At 44.7% G+C, this 15726-nt stretch overlaps 1 protein-coding gene across 4 annotated transcripts in view; it reads left to right on the top strand.

Moving 5' to 3' along the window:
- The window catches only part of VAMP7 (vesicle associated membrane protein 7), a 15988-nt gene extending 262 nt beyond the window's left edge, over positions 1 to 15726 (top strand). The window contains exons 2-10 of one of the 4 annotated variants that reach the window (XM_087877425.1): positions 691 to 767; positions 3332 to 3410; positions 5940 to 6098; positions 6310 to 6367; positions 8692 to 8829; positions 10252 to 10342; positions 11647 to 11714; positions 13320 to 13412; positions 14324 to 15726. In XM_087877425.1, coding sequence (XP_087733551.1) covers positions 5953 to 6098; positions 6310 to 6367; positions 8692 to 8829; positions 10252 to 10342; positions 11647 to 11714; positions 13320 to 13412; positions 14324 to 14386 — 657 coding nt within the window. In that variant the 5' untranslated portion in view covers positions 691 to 767; positions 3332 to 3410; positions 5940 to 5952 and the 3' untranslated portion in view covers positions 14387 to 15726. The remainder of the gene's footprint in view (positions 1 to 690; positions 768 to 3331; positions 3411 to 5939; positions 6099 to 6309; positions 6368 to 8691; positions 8830 to 10251; positions 10343 to 11646; positions 11715 to 13319; positions 13413 to 14323) is intronic. The other 3 variants (XM_060692103.2, XM_087877426.1, XM_034424041.3) reach the window with 3 other exon arrangements.

The raw sequence follows: 15726 nt of genomic DNA, 5'->3' as shown, positions 1-15726 counted from the left end.
ACCGTGGTGGGCGGGGGGGGGTCCGCAGGGGGTCGTGGCAGCAATGGTCGCCTGGCAGGTCGACGCCCTGTCGCCATGGCAACCCTGGGGAGGCCTGCCCCCCCACCCCGCATACTTAGACTCCGCTTTGCTCCCCCAACCCCTAACAACCTCCCTGCGAAGTAGGACGCTCCCTCCCAACCCAAAAAAATGGTTTCTGTGGCCGAGGAGGGGCTTGAACCCGGTTTTCTCTCTCTCTCACACACACACCCCTCTCAGAGCCCTTCCCGCCCCTCTGCCCTTGCGGGGTCTCTCTTGCTTGGTCCTCTCAGCCAGGGCCCTGGCCTCCAATGGCAGGCAGGCTGGCTTGGCACAAGGGGCCGAGGGCTGACCTGGTTGTGATGATGATGATGATGATGATGATGATGATGATGATGATGATGATGATGATTATTATTATTTAATCTTTAGTGAGATTCACAGCCTTTGAGGCTGGTTAATAGCTCAGCAGCTCGAGTCCTAACCAAGGACCTAGGAACTGTTAAGGTATCATTGGAGGATGTAAGCTGTTCCGAGTAAGGTGGTTTTTTGTAGAGTCAAAATGTTCAAGTCCGGCAAATTTAGAATTTCTAAATAGCGGGGTAGCCCTTTGGGTATTGCTCCGAGGGCTCCAATTACAATCGGGACAACACACGATTTCTTTTTCCACAGTCGCTCAACTTCAATTTGTAAGTCCCGGTACTTTGTGATTTTTTCTTGCTGCTTATCTTCAATCCTTGCATCACCAGGTATTGCAATGTCAATGAACCATACTTTTTTCTTTTCAACTATTGTTATGTCAGGTGTGTTGTGGACCAAGTGCCTGTCAGTCTGAATCCTAAAGTCCCACAAGATCTTGAGTTTCTCCTTCTCTAAAACTTTCTCAACCTGATGTTCCCAGTGGTTTTTGCTGTACTCAAATCCAAACTTCTGACACAATTTCCAGTGAATTATCTTAGCAACACGGTCATGGCATTGTAGGTAGTCAGTTTGTGAGATTTTGCTGCACCCACTGATCAGGTGGTCGACATTATTATTATTATTATTATTATTATTATTATTATTATTATTATTATTTTCATTAAATGTGAAACTCAGTCAGTCAACTGAACATTCAAATATACATCACAAATACCATTGACTCTGGTGCTAATGGTTGATACAGGTTGCTGCCAGCATCCTAGGTATCAACCAAGTTAATAATAATAATAATAATAATAATAATAATAATAATAATTTACTTCATTAAACGTGAAACTCAAGTCAACTGAACATTCAAATATTCATCACAAATACCATTGACTCTGGTGCTAATGGTTGATACGGGTTGCTGCAAGCATCCTAGGTATCAACCAAGTACCTTCTTAAAATGTACTATTATTATTATCTTTTATTCATTAAACATGAAACTCAGTCAACTGGACATTCAAAAAAAAGTTCAAAAAATTATGATGATGATGATGATCATTATATGCTTTATTCATTAAACATGAAACTCAGTCAACTGGACATTTAAAAATGCATCACAAATACCATTGACTGGTGTTAATGGTTGATATGGGTTGCGGCTCTCTTCCATCCAGTCCATGGTCAATACCATCTTTCATTCTTCTACCATTCCTTTTTTCACTTCCTTCTAGAGTTGTGGCGTACAGGTGACATATAAGGTTAATAATTAATAAATTATGCGAGTCTTTTATCTTTTAATCAAAAAGCAGCTACGACTAAAGTGTGGCAGATTGAAGAAACTTGACATAAAGCGATTACTTACAAATGTTCACAATGACTTACAGCAGTGTTTCTCAACCTTGGTAGCTTGAAGATGGGTGGACTTCAACTCCCAGAATCCCCCACCCAGCAGCCCTGGCTGGGGGATTCTGGGAGTTGAAGTCCACCCATCTTCAAGCTACCAAGGTTGAGAAACACTGACTTTCAAATTTGGGCTTTTTGCGGGGAGGAAGTCAGTTGTAGCGTTTTGCACAACGTGAGAAAGCTGGTCTCTGTGCAGAAGGTCTTGTAGTCAGATCTGACCTGGGGGAAGGAAGGAAGGTTATTTTTATCAGGCTACCTAGATCTATTCAGTAAGGATGTGATTTTAAGCCAGGGGTTTCTAACCTTGGCCACTGTAAGCCTGGCGGACTTCAACTCCCAGAATTCCCCAGCCAACTTTGCTGGCTGGGGAATTCTGGGAGTTGAAGTCCTCCAGGCTTACAGTTGCCAAGTTTGGAGAGCCCTGTTTTAAGAGATGATAATTGCAAGTTTTGTAGAAAAGGTGGTTGGGGGTTTTTGGGCGGGATGAAAAGCACACCCTTGAGGGAAGGAGAGCAGAATTTGCAGTTTCTTGCAGTTTTTTTTTTCACTGAGATAAGAGGGACGGATATGGATTGATAAAATAGTAGTGAGATCATGTCCCTCACTATATTTTTGAGGACAGAGAGATCACAGGGAAAGGTTTTTTTTTTATTATTATTTTCTTCGGAAGAGGAGTCAGCTAGGATTTATTTGGAAAAGTTTGCAACATTCAAGGAACAACCACACTGCTTCTTTTGTTCCGCAGAGCGAATCGTTTCTTATTTAGATAAGAACACAATCTGGAAAGAAGTTGGGCATAGAATAAAAGCGAATAAAACTAGCAATGTAGGGAAGGCATAAAAAAGTTTGGTCAAAGTAAGTAAGGAAAAACTTTTTTTTTTTTTTTTGCTTAGTCACCTTGAGCAACAGGGATCTAGGACTACACTGAAGGCTTTCTAACTCCCTTCCAGAAGTGTATGCAAAAAAAAAAAAAAAGTAGAAGATAAATGGAACACAGCTTTGCTAAACATTTACAGGGGGACGGCAACGATTTCAAATATGTGAGACGTTGTTGCGCAAACGGGGCTCTGATCTATTACCCTGGGAAGCGTGAAAAAGCCAAGCATTTGTACGACATCTGTAAGAACTGATCTTGTGGTTCCTGAGCATGTTGTAATACTGTTATCTTTTAGGAAGGAACTGAAAAGTGGAATGGAAGCCGATAATGCAGTTTACTCTTTCACTGCTCCCCCACCACACCTGTATTTCTTCCGCTGTAATGCCTTATTCTGTAGCAGAATAAGATTTGGCCGCTCATGAGTTCGAATTAATTCTAGCGTGTTAATGAAGTACACTTGAGTGAGCATAAATCTCTGGTTAACCAAAGTTTCAAAGATCTGGAAATCTGCATTCAGTGACTTTTAACGGCAGCAATATTTCTCTCCCGTGCATGGATGTACCTCGTATTGAATTACCCTGTGGAACTGAGAGATTACATTTTATTTTTCTTGCATGATTTTAGATCTGATAAGCCCTTAGAAACTGCATTCATTTCATGGTACGATAGGCTGCAACAGACCACGGGAGAGCCACTTTCCTGGGTAATATTTATTTTTATTTATTTGTTTCAATTTCTATACCGCCCTTCTCCAAATATAACTTCATGCTTATAGCCTTAATATTTTAAACAATGATGGGAGATAACCACCAAGTCCCTACAAGGGAATCTGTATGTATTGTTATTCCCAGACTGAGCATCTGCCTTACGGCAGTGGCCCCCAGCTTTTTCGGTAGCAGGGACCGGTTCCATGGAGAGAGCTTTTTTCACGGACCGGAGGGGGCATGGTTTTGTGGGCTGCCTGCATCTCGTGGATGCAGACAGCCCTGCATCCCTGTTGTTTGCGTGGACCGGTGCCAGTCCAAGGACCAGGGGTAGGGGACCCCCGCTTTGTTGCTTATCTCTCATATATTCACCTGACCAGGTAAACAGGCCCAAGGCCCTAATATTCTTCTGGGCTCATAAGAACAAAGATAACTGTTGTTACTAGTTACGTTACCCACATCTGACGATGTTTGTGTAGCTACTTTAGTCATCACGGCCATAAAACCATAGAGCCAACACTGGGAGGAACAGGGCAGTCAGTTTTAAAGGGAATTCCTCCACTTAAACATGAACAAGTATTTAATAATATTAACTCGGTGAGCACTGACTAGATAATCTTGCATCTTGCCCTGTGTAAATTTCATGTAGTGGCCTATGACTAAAATTGGCCTTTAAAGCAGGGGTCTCCAACCTTGGCAACTTTAAGATTTATGGACTTCAACTCCCAGAGTTCCTCAGCCAGCTTTGCTTAGTCTTAAAGTTGCCAAGGTTGGAGACCCCTGCTTTAAAGCAATATGGCAGCTGCTCTTTGATTACTTGAAGGAATGATCTGGCCTCTTGCAGAGAACGTGGACATCCAAAGCCACTGTTGCTACCACTGATGTGGCACAGAACCAAAACAGACAGAGTGGAATGCACCTGTTAGGACATTGCCCTATACTTTGATCCCTGGCCTGCATTTCAGTGGAAGCAACTGCCAGTGTAATTATGTGCTTCCTTTCCTCTCCTCTCTACTTATTCCGGCAATGCAGTGTATCCTGCAAAACCTGTTAATCTGGGTACGTGTGCAGGCAGTCCTCGATTTACGTCCACAATGGAGCCCGGCATTTCTATTGCTAAGCAAAACGGTGGTTAAGTGAGTTTTGCCCCAGTTAAGCGAATCTCTGAATCTGGCTTCCCCATTGACTTGGCCGGTCAGAAGTTCGCCCAAGGTGATCACACGACCCTGGGACGCTGCAACCGTCATAAATATGAGTCAGTTGCCAAGCATCTGAATTTTGATACCTAACCATAGGGATCCTGCAACAGTTGTAAGTGCAAAAAAACCGGTCACTTTTTTTCCATGCTGTCGTAACTTTGACGGTCACTAAATGAACGGTGGTAAATCAAGGACTACCTGTATCTTTTGGGAGTGCACATGTTTTGTTGTTAGTTGTGAAGTTGTGTCCGAGCCATTACAACCCCATGTACAATGTTCCTCCAGGCCTTTCTGTCCTCTACCATCTTCCAGAGTCCATTTAAGCTCACGCCGACTGCTTCAGTGACTCCATCCAGCCACCTCGTTCTCTGTCGTCCCCTTCTTGTTTTGCCCTCCATCTTTCCCAGCATTAGGCTCTTCTCCAGGGAGTCCTTCCTTCTCATTAGGAGGCCAAAGTATTTGAGTGTCATCTTCAGGATCTGGCCTTCCAAAGAGCATTCAGGGTTGATCTCCTCTAGGACTGACCAGTTGGATCGCCTTGCAGTCCAAGGGACTCAGAGCAAGAGTCTTCTCCAGCACCAGAGTTCAAAGGCCTCAATTCTTTGGTGTTTAGCCTTCCTTATGGTCCAACTTTCACAGCCATCCATTGCAATTGGGAAAACCATAGCCTTGACTATACGCACTTTTGTTGGCAGGGTGATGTCTCTGCTTTTTAGTATGCTGTCTAGATTTGCCATAGCTTTCCTCCCCAGGAGCAAGCGTCTTTTAATTTCTTGGCTGCAGTCCCCATCTCCAGTGATCTTGGAGCCCAGGAAAATAATATCTGTCACTACCTCCATTTCTTCCTCATCTATTTACCAGGAATTGAGAGGGCCGGGAGCCATGATCTTAGTTTTCTTAATGTTGAGTTTCAAGCCAACTTTTGCACTCTCCTCCTTCACCCGCATCAAGAGTGCTTTAGGTGACAGGAATTTACAAGTCACTGATAAGACAGAAGTCCATTTAAAATGGGCCTATTGATTATGGTTGAACAGGACTGCTTTTCCATGGATCTTGAAAAGGGGGGGAAACTGTCTTCTCATAGAATTTCTGCATAGGGTGGTTTTTGCCTTTTCCAGCTGCATACATCAGGGTTGGGCAACTGTGGCCCTTTTACAACCTGTGGACTTCAACTCCTAGAATTCTGGGAGTTGAAGTCCACAGGTTGTAAAAGGGCCACAGTTGCCCACCCCTGGCATACATGATAGGGGCACATACTGTGTTACGCTGCGGTGGTCCTGCTTCAATCTGTGGAGAAGCACCTTCATTCTGTGTCTCTTGTCCCCACAGCCAACCTCCAGCGATGGCGATCCTGTTTGCTGTTGTAGCCAGGGGCTCCACCATCCTGGCCAAGCATGCCTGGTGTGGAGGCAATTTCCTGGAGGTTACAGAGCAGATCCTGGCCAAGATACCTTCCGAAAACAACAAGCTCACTTACTCGCACGGAAAGTGAGTATTTTCTGGGGAAAGGACAGGAAAACAAAAATCGATGGAAACCCAATAACGGGATGGAAATGAAAAGAGCCATTTGGCTGCTGGGCTGGGGAAGAGAGCAGGAAAGAAAAGGGTTTGCATGCCCATTTCAACTGACGTGCAAATAATCTTGGAATGCTTATACCACTATTCAGAAAACGTATTCGGTGTCTTCTTTTCCCCTCAGTTATCTGTTCCACTATATCTGTCAGGACCGGATTATATACCTCTGCATCACAGACGATGTAAGTACTGAGAAAGCTACAATGGGGAATTGCAAAATTGGTAAAAATTTGTACTCTGTAACGGTGGGTTGCTAGAAACTTGGGATATACCCTTGGGATGTACCGTTTCCCCGAAAATAAGACATCCCCTGATAATAAGCTCAATTGGGCTCTTGAGCGCATGTGCTAAAATAAGCCCCCTCCCCGAAAATAAGCCCTCCCTGAAAATATTTAAATGCATGCACAGCCGGTCTCCCCCATTTCCTCTGGTTAGGGTTAGGGAGACAGAGCTGGAAATCAGGTAAGACGGCAAGAGGAGCCCCGCCTTGCTCCACTTGCCCCAAAATAATAAGACCTCCCCAAAAATAAGGCCAAGCACTTATTTTGGGGTTCAAAAAAAAATATAAGGCAGGGTCTTATTTTCAGGGAACCACGGCAGCTGTGCTGAAACAATTTGCTTTTGCATTCTTTCGTTGTGATAAGTATTATTTCCTTCCAAGAAACAATGGCGGACTGAAAACGGCTTTGCTGTTAGCAGAGTAATTTCAGTCTTGGTCCCTTAAGCAAGAATGACCCTTGACTCAATTTGCTGTGAAAGGTTTACTTTACTAAAGGCCAAGTGGATTACAGTATAGCAAAGCTAGAATTGAAGTTCGCTCGACAAAGCTTTCCCGGTTTAACTTTTTCCCCCTTTGTCCCTTCTCATTGCTGGTTCTCCCCCTTTCCCCCATTGTCCAATCATATTAAAAAAAAAACAATTTTTGAACGGTCTCTTCAATTTAAGATTAGGCGGTGAGGAGCTGCATGATGTTCCCAGCTGGGCAACCTTGAAATTGTGTGTCAGGCCTGCCTCCGTTCAAAACCCAAGAAAGAAAACCCCCAACTCCATTGAGTTAAGAGAAGGAGTACTTATTTACTGAGTTTGAAATGATAGCAGCAAAAGCAAGGCAAGATCTGATTCAAAACGCGCAAAAGTTACAGATTGAAAGTTTCCCCAACCCCTCCCCCCAGGGTTCCCTTGCTGAGTGTCCAATCAACGTCCAGTATGATGATGATGTGAAGCTCATCTTCAGGTATTTCGCCCATCTGAAGTCCCAAGACGGTTGGCCTTGACAGGGTGTAAACAACTCCACTCAGTGGCGTAGTAATTCTTGAGAACAACTCTCCCTTTTAGTTCACATGGGACTACACCTCCAGCTCACTTCCCCAACCCAAATGCCGTGCCCCCCCTCCCCCCCACCTTCCCAGCCAATAGCAAGCATGCATCAAAGTAGATTCCCATGCTGGAGATCCGGCTGACATTGTGTCTCTAGAAGGTACGATGAGTCCTTGGTCTCCCCACCCCCCGATCCCACTCTCTGCCCCCAAAGTGCAGATTGGCAGACTGGCAGGTAGCAAGCCTAAAACAAGGTGGCAGTTCTGACAGTAATTTGTTATCTGTCCCTGCTACTTCCTGCTTAGATAAAGTTCTTAGATCTATTTCTGTCCTTTCTAGTAATTCACTATCTACTTTATTTTTCTGCGGGAAATTAGTTTAGTTTAGTTTTAGTTTTAGTTTTAGTTTTAGTTTTAGTTTTAGTTTTTTAGTTTTAGTTTTTTAGTTTTAGTTTTTTAGTTTTAGTTTTAGTTTTAGTTTTGTTTAGTTTATTGTCATTGCACCTGGTACAATGAAATTAAATGCCGTCTTCAGTGTACATTATAACTATAAAAATCAAAACACAAATATACATCCTTTATATTCTGTATAATTGAAATTGAAAACCCAATATTGCACTGTACCGTAGAATTCAATATGGTTATTGCCCTGGGATAGAAGCTGTTTTTCCAGCCTATTTGTCCTTGTTTTTTATTATCCTGTACCGTCTGCCAGATGGTAATAGTTCAAAAAAAGGCTGCCCAGGATGAGATGGCTCTTTAAGGATGTTTTGAACTTTCTTAAGGCAGCGGGAGCTATAAAGCTCTTCCAAAGAGGGGAGAGAGCAAACGATGATCCTCTGGGCAATGACATTGACCCTCTGGAACGCTGTCCTATCTGCCACTGTGCAATTAGCAAACCATACACGGATGCAGTAAGTTAAAATACTCTCTTTGGTGCAGCGTTAGAAGGCCACCAGCAGTTTTTCATTCAGTTGTCGTTTCCTGAGAAGTCTCAGGTAGCATAATCTCTCCTGGGCCCTTTTGACCAGTGCTGCAATGTAAGTGCTCCAGGTCAGGTCCTCTTTTTATGATAACACCCAGAAACTTAAAAACTGGCCACTTCCTCCACTTGGTCTCCATTGATAAGCAAGGGTCCCAAGCTGTTTGTGTTCCATTTAACACTTGTCTGTTTTGTTCTCTCTCTTCAGAACTTCGAGCGTTCCCGGGCTTTCACATTCCTGAATGAAATCAAGAAGAGGTTCCAGACCACCTATGGGTCTCGAGCACAGACCGCCCTGCCCTACGCCATGAACAGCGAGTTTTCCAGTGTCTTGGCAGCACAGTTGGTGAGATCCTGTGCCATCATTGCGAAGATCCTTCCTTTTGGGGGAAAGCGGAACTACGCACACCTACCTCTTCTGGAGCTGAACGTTGACCGTCTAATCTTCTGATGACAGGCTGTGTTGAGTTAAAACCGGGTGGTCAGTTTTCTTTAAAGCCCAGGAGGATCGTTTTTGAGGCTGCATTATTATTATTGTTGCCTCTTTTAAAAACCACTCATAGGGAAACGGGTATGTTCATTTTAAATAGGATCCTTGTAGCTTTCCTTGAAAGGGACGCGGTGGCTCAGTGGCTAAGAAGCTGAGCTTGTTGATCGAAAGGTCGGCAGTTCAGCGGTTCGAATCCCTGGTGCCGCATAACGGGGTGAGCTCCCGTTACTTGTCCCAGCTTCTGCCAACCTAGCAGTTCGAAAGCACGTAAAAAATGCAAGTAGAAAAAATAGGGACCACCTTTGGTGGGAAGTAAAGTGTTCCATGCACCTTTGGCATTTAGTCATGCCGGCCACATGACCATGGAGACGTCTTCGGACAGCACTGGCTCTTCGGCTTTGAAACAGAGATGAGCACCGCCCCCTAGAGTCAGGAATGACTAGCGCATATGTGCAAGGGGGGAACCTTTAGCTTTCCTTGAAAAGTGCAAGCTGATTATGTCAGAAAGCATAAACGAAAGGAAGTGTTTATTGTTTTAGTTCACTTTAAACACTTCTAAGTGAAGACGAGCTCACCACTTGCTGAGATATGAATGAGCAGGTATTGCCGTTTAGGCAATTTAATGTTTAACCATAATTTAGTTCTCTCCAACTCTGCTCAATATTCTACAACAGGGGTGTCGAAACATGCGGTCCGCGGACCAGATCCAGTCCGTGATAGGCCCAGAGTTGTCCTTCAAGGCTGCCCTGGAGACAGTTATGGACTGGCCTGTGCCACCCCACCCCTCCCAGTCAGCCACGACTACCAGGCTACACCCACCCCATCCCCCCAAGGGCAAACATAATCCTGATACGGCCCATGATGGGATCGAATTTGATACCCCTGTTCTACAAGGTAGCTTTGTAGCTGTTGAGGATTTCTATCCTACCTTCCTTAAATGCTGTCTTTCTGGGCTGCTAAACTTACTTAGCTCATCTAGTCACTACAGCGGTTCAGGACTCTGCATGTTCTTTAATTTGGCTTCCTTAAAATATGGCTCCAAAAACGGTGCAAATGTCACTTAAGGCAACCAAAAAAAAAAAAAAAAGCAGAATTTTATTTTATCTCCTGGATGTGCTGATGCATCACAAGATTGCATTATTATACGTTAGGGGTTTTTGTTTGTTTGTTCAGCTAGACTTGGTTTACAAATAACCTCCCCAAGTTTCGTCTCTGCTGCTTATTCACATCTTTGATTTTCCAAAGCATTTAGTTTTCCTCTGTTCTTCTTCCATTTAGAAATATCACTCTGAGAACAAAGGTCCTGACCAGATAGTAGAGACCCAGGCTCAGGTGGACGAACTCAAAGGGATCATGGTCCGTAATATAGGTACGGGTGACAAAAGTGTATTTGAACCCCTATACACCACTGTAGATGCATTTGGCAAGGGCTGATGCTTTGTGGAATAGAGACTTGGTCTCTGACAGAAAGCCACTTGAAGGGATTGGAAGTATTTGAAATGTGGATTTACAGGCGGCTGTTACGTATAAGCTGGGTTGACAAAATCAGAAAGGATGAGGTGATAAACCACCTGGGAAAGCTAAGGGAAATTATCAAAGCCATTAAAAAGCAAAAGTTAGAATATTTCGGACATGTGATGAGACACCTGGAAAAATACGGCATACTTCACTTAATCCTCCAGGGAAAAATTGAAGGCAAACGAGGTCCAGGCAGAAGAACACCATGGCTTCAAAATCTAAGCGACTGGTATGGACGAAACTCAGCAGCACTTTATCATGGGCTGTTGGTAAAAATAGGATCACCATCATGAACGCCAATGTCCTATGGCAGATATGGCAGAAGAAAATGATTTGTGAGGAAGGGCATGAGTGGGAAAGGGACAGGAAGTGGGTGGACTGCATTTCAACTTACCGTATTTTTCAGACTATACGACGCATCTAAATTTAGAAGAGGAAATCAACAAAAAAAAGTTTTGGGGCCTTTTCAGGCCTTTTCCAGCCTTTTTTCTGCCCCTTTTCTAGGCTTTTTTCTGTGTTTTCTAGGCTTTTTTTGGCCCGTTTTTGAGGTTTTTTTCAGGCAATTTTCCCCTAAAAAGTTGGCCAAAAAAGCCTTGAAAACAGGCTGAATAAAAGCCTTGAAAATGGGTCAAAAACAGCCTAGAAAAGGGGCTGAAAAAAGCCTCAAAAATGGGCTCAAAAAAACCTCAAAAACGGGCTCAAAAAAGCCCCGAAAATGGGGCATGCAGAGGCAAAAAAACAGCCAGCAGCTGGGTGGGGCTTCGGCACTATTCGGTCTATAAGACGCACAGAAATTTTCACCCCCTTTTGAGAGAAAAAAAGTGTGTCTTATAGTCCGAAAAATACAGTATTTAGATATAAATGTTTGGGTGGAACAAAAGAAGTAATTTGCATTTCTTTTCTTCTGTTCCTGCTTGAACCGCAGAGGTATTTTAGCTTCCCAATCTGCTGGATCCTCTATGAGCTTCTATGGGGTGCCTCAGACTCCCAAACTCTTAATTAAGGAACTTGCTCCAGTCATAATTAAATCAAGTACCTGGGCCAGAAACAGAGGACAGTACAATGCTATTGTTCAGCTTCTGTGGTTTAGGAAAACACCGTGGGAGAGTTGCTTCTCCATTGGAATGCTTATAATTGCTCTCCCTTTCATCCAAGATCTCGTAGCTCAAAGAGGAGAAAAGCTGGAACTGCTGATAGACAAAACGGAAAATCTTGTGGATTCGGTAAGTTCTGAAGATGGTGGGGTGAATCCTTTAGGATCGGCTCTATCTTAAGGGGAGGCCTGCAGGACTGGTGGGGGAGGAAATGCATACAAGACAAGTCTTGAACTAGTTGTGTTTTAGAAGGTAGAGCACGTGTTTTTGGAAAGCGTCTTCTAATGTTGGTATTTGAGACAGATGTTTCTTCACCAGAGTTCCATTTACCTAGCCAAATATTTCCCTTTGCAGAGCAAAATTAACATGTGCTGGTTGGCAATCTTTTGACCTTGCAGAGAGATATCAGCCAGTCTAGCATAGGCAATGGCAGCTGTTTTTGGGAATAACATTGCCTAAAAAAAAAAAATCAGTTGGGAATACGGTATTCCTTGTTAACATCCATTCATTCAGCAACTGGTTGAAGTTATGACTGCTGAATGAACTTACGATCAGTCCTTGAAGTCCTAACTGTTGCATTTCCCTGCAGTCACATGAACAACATTCGGGCCTGTCTACATTTACAACTGCCCCTCATGCCCCACGGAACCCAATCTAGTGGCAGGCAGGGCGGGGCGGCCAAAAGGAGAGAGATGGGGCAGAGGGGTTGAAATGGGAACAGTCCTTTGCCTTCTTCTGACAATGGCTTGGATCCACGTTTCTCCCTAGGAACTGTGTAGGATTGCCAGGACTACTGTTGTTAGGCAGTCACGTGATATTTTGCTTAACGACCATGTGGGTTAGTGATTAGAGTCCCAATTAGAGTCGTTCAGTGAGGACTACCTGTGTTCTGAATGCCAGCAAAGCCTGGCAAGAATCTCCAGCAGAGGGCAGTGTGGTTATTTCTGCTGTAATATTGAAGGTCATAGTACCGTATTTTTCGGAGTATAAGGCGCACCTTAGTTTTGGGGGAGGAAACTAGGGGAAAAAAAATTCTGCCTACCAGATATTCATCTGGCTAGTCCTTAGCCTGGTCAGCTTCAGCACATTAGTTGGCTCACTGGTTTTGAGGTTGGGGCTGGTTGGGGCTAAAAAACAGCTTCTAAAGCACAGCTGATCGTTGGAGGGAGCTCCAGTAACTAAAGCAGGTAAAGCGCGGAAGGGGTAAGAGAAGGAAGGGGCTGTTCTGGGTAGCCATTTTGGGCACTGCGCGTCACATTTTCAGCCTCCAAACGCATCGCATTTTCGGGCAGCGATCGGCGGCGATGTGCTTTGGCAATCCCCACAGCTTTGAAGGGCTCTCAAACGGAACCTTTGGAGGCTGAAAACGCAACGCGCGGAGCCCAAAAAACACAAGCCATTGTCTGCGGCACACTCTGCAGCCAGGAAGAGGACCCGCGGAGGCCGGCGGGTGGGCAGGGCTACATTCGGAGTATAAGACGCACCCGAATTTTCAGCCTCTTTTAGGAGGGAAAAAAGTGTGTTTTATACTCTGAAAAGTATGGTATTTGGATAGGAGACTTTAAAAAAACTGAAAAGGCATTCCAGAAGATACACTGGAAATATGAATGAAAACGACAGTTAACCTCGGCATCCCTTTGGTGGGGAGGAACTGATATTGTCTTCCGAACAGGCTGATGAAGTGTTGGGTGCGGGTCTGCATTCAATCCTCTCCTGTGCTTTTCACTCTTCCAGTCCGTCACTTTCAAAACCACCAGTAGGAACTTGGCCCGAGCAATGTGCATGAAGAACCTCAAGCTCACCATCATAGTTGTCATCGTATCCATCGTAAGTTTGTGGGGGTTTTTTTCCCCTCCACCGGTATGAAGGGGAGGAACTCTGCGTGGCTATAAAAGGGAAATTACTTCTTATGTCCTTTTATCCTTGTGCTTGTCAATGAATTAATGGGCCGCAAGAGATCTATTTCCCTTATGGGAAGGACTCGGGGCGGTGTACAGCCAATTAAAAACACAAGGTACAAACAACAGTTTTAAAATAGTTAAAAGTATTAAACAATTTCGGCCCAAATTTAAAAGCCAAAATTTAAAACACCCAATTTAAAATCATTTACATAGATAGCCCTGCCTGGCGGAACAGCAGGGTCTTGAGGGCACAGCAAAACACACAGAGGTCGGAGATCTTGCGTATTTCCGGGGGCAGTTCGTTCCACAGGGCAGGAGCTCCCACAGAGAAGGCCCTCCCCATGGGTGTCGCCAGCCGACATAACTTGGCCGATGGCACCCTGAGGAGTCCCTCTCTGTGGGAGCGAATTGGCCGGTGGGAGGCTACTGGTGGCAGAAGTCGGTCTCGAAGGTACCCAGATCCTAAGCCATGGAGCGCTTTAAAGGTGGTAACCAACACTTTGAATCGCACCCGGAAGACCACCGGGAGCCAGTGCAGCTCGCGCAGGAGAGGTGTCATGTGGGCGCAACGAGTTGCGCATATAACCACCCGCGCAGCCGCATTCTGGACCAGTTGGAGCTTCCGAGTGCTCTTCAAGGGGAGCCCCATGTAGAGAGCATTACAGTAGTCCAGCCGGGAGGTGACAAGGGCGTGAGTGACCGTGCTTAACATCCATTTGAACGAGGGAAAAATAGGTGGCTTTTGCACGCTAAGGCGGCTAGCCCTGCGAATTGTTTTCCTGCGGCGCTACGTGGAGGATGCTAAAGTTGCTAAATGCTTTCCTCCTCCCCCCACAGGTCATCATTTACATCATTGTGTCGGCTGCCTGCGGGGGCCTCTCCTGGCCAAGGTGCGTGTAGAAATAGCCGCCCGAGCCAAATCCACCCCATGAAAGCACACACAGGCGCCCACAGGAATGTATGTCATCCAGTTGTGGACTTTTCTCACACTTCATCCTTCCAGGACCACTCGAGAGTCTTTTTTGCCTTATCGCCTTGTAAGGTATGCTCCTTCAAAAACCCAAAGGATGTTTTTTTTTTCTCCGAAACGAGCAGGACTTCCTGTGGAAGGAGAGAGGAGGGCAATGGACAAGGTATCTTTTAAGTATTTGCATCCTCATGCTTTGCACTTTACTTGGTGGAGCAGGTTGGGGGAGCTGAAGGCCCCCCGTAGACCTTGGGGGGGGGGAAGAGGTGAGTGGTGACCACTGAAGTCGAACCGAGTTCTTGCTCACGGACCCAGCCCAGAGATGTGATCGGCTTTTTTTTTTTTTTACTAAAAATGGCTTTTTCCTGCAGTGCCTTTCTTAAAACTCATGACAGGCTGTGGCTTTTTCCCCTTTGAAGCTTCCTTTTGCGGCCCTTTCGTCGGGCGAGTGAAGAGGTTCTGCTTTTCAACTTGAGTGACTGGTAAATGTATAGTATTAACGTTGCTGTAAACATTGCTGCTATTCGTGATTTTTTTTGTGTGTGTCTTGGGTTCGTCCTCTCGCCTAGTTTGGAAGGTCCTTTCCGACTTTATGGTACTTTGCTCTGGCTTTATCTCCGGAGGTGTGTTCTAAAAGCTGTTTTAGCGCCTCCAAAGGATCACACCCTGTGCAAGATTCGGTGACTGCCCTCTTCTCTTTGAGCATGGTGGAGCTATTGTGCCTAGCTCAAAAAACACAAGAGGCAGGTGTTCTCCGAGTGGGAATTCCCCCAAGCTACTGATTTCCAAGGACAAAGTTAATAGAGAAGCATGAAGTATTTGAAAACCAATTTTTAATCTCAAACTGCCGTAAATTACTTGTGAAAAACTTTAACCCCCCCGCCTCCCATTTGCGCATAATGTAAAGGAGGACGAATCTTAAATAGGAAGATTCTTAAATCTTCCCCGAGTTGTTGGCATTTTATGATCTCATCCTAGTTTTCTGAGGAGTCTCTGCTCGCTTTCCTCAGCATACTGCAGAGAGTAAAACTGGTGCACCTATCCTTGTTTCCTACAAGTCATGGTCTTCCCCTTCAAATGTCTCTGCAGGAACAAGCCAACATTGAATTAACTGTGCATGTTTTAAAAAAAGAAATGTCAATCGCAGTGGTTAATTTTCTATCATTTTGAATGCCTTTATGTAAACTGCTTCCTCCTCTTTTAATAAAATGATGCACTGATGCATTATTGTAAAATAAATTTAAATCTGTTTAAATAAATGTACTTAACTGCA

This window comes from Pantherophis guttatus, chromosome 12 (genome assembly GCF_059756535.1).
Source record: "Pantherophis guttatus breed Tessera chromosome 12, ASM5975653v1, whole genome shotgun sequence".
Taxonomy (NCBI): domain Eukaryota; kingdom Metazoa; phylum Chordata; class Lepidosauria; order Squamata; family Colubridae; genus Pantherophis; species Pantherophis guttatus.
This window is presented reverse-complemented; position numbering and strand designations above follow the sequence as displayed.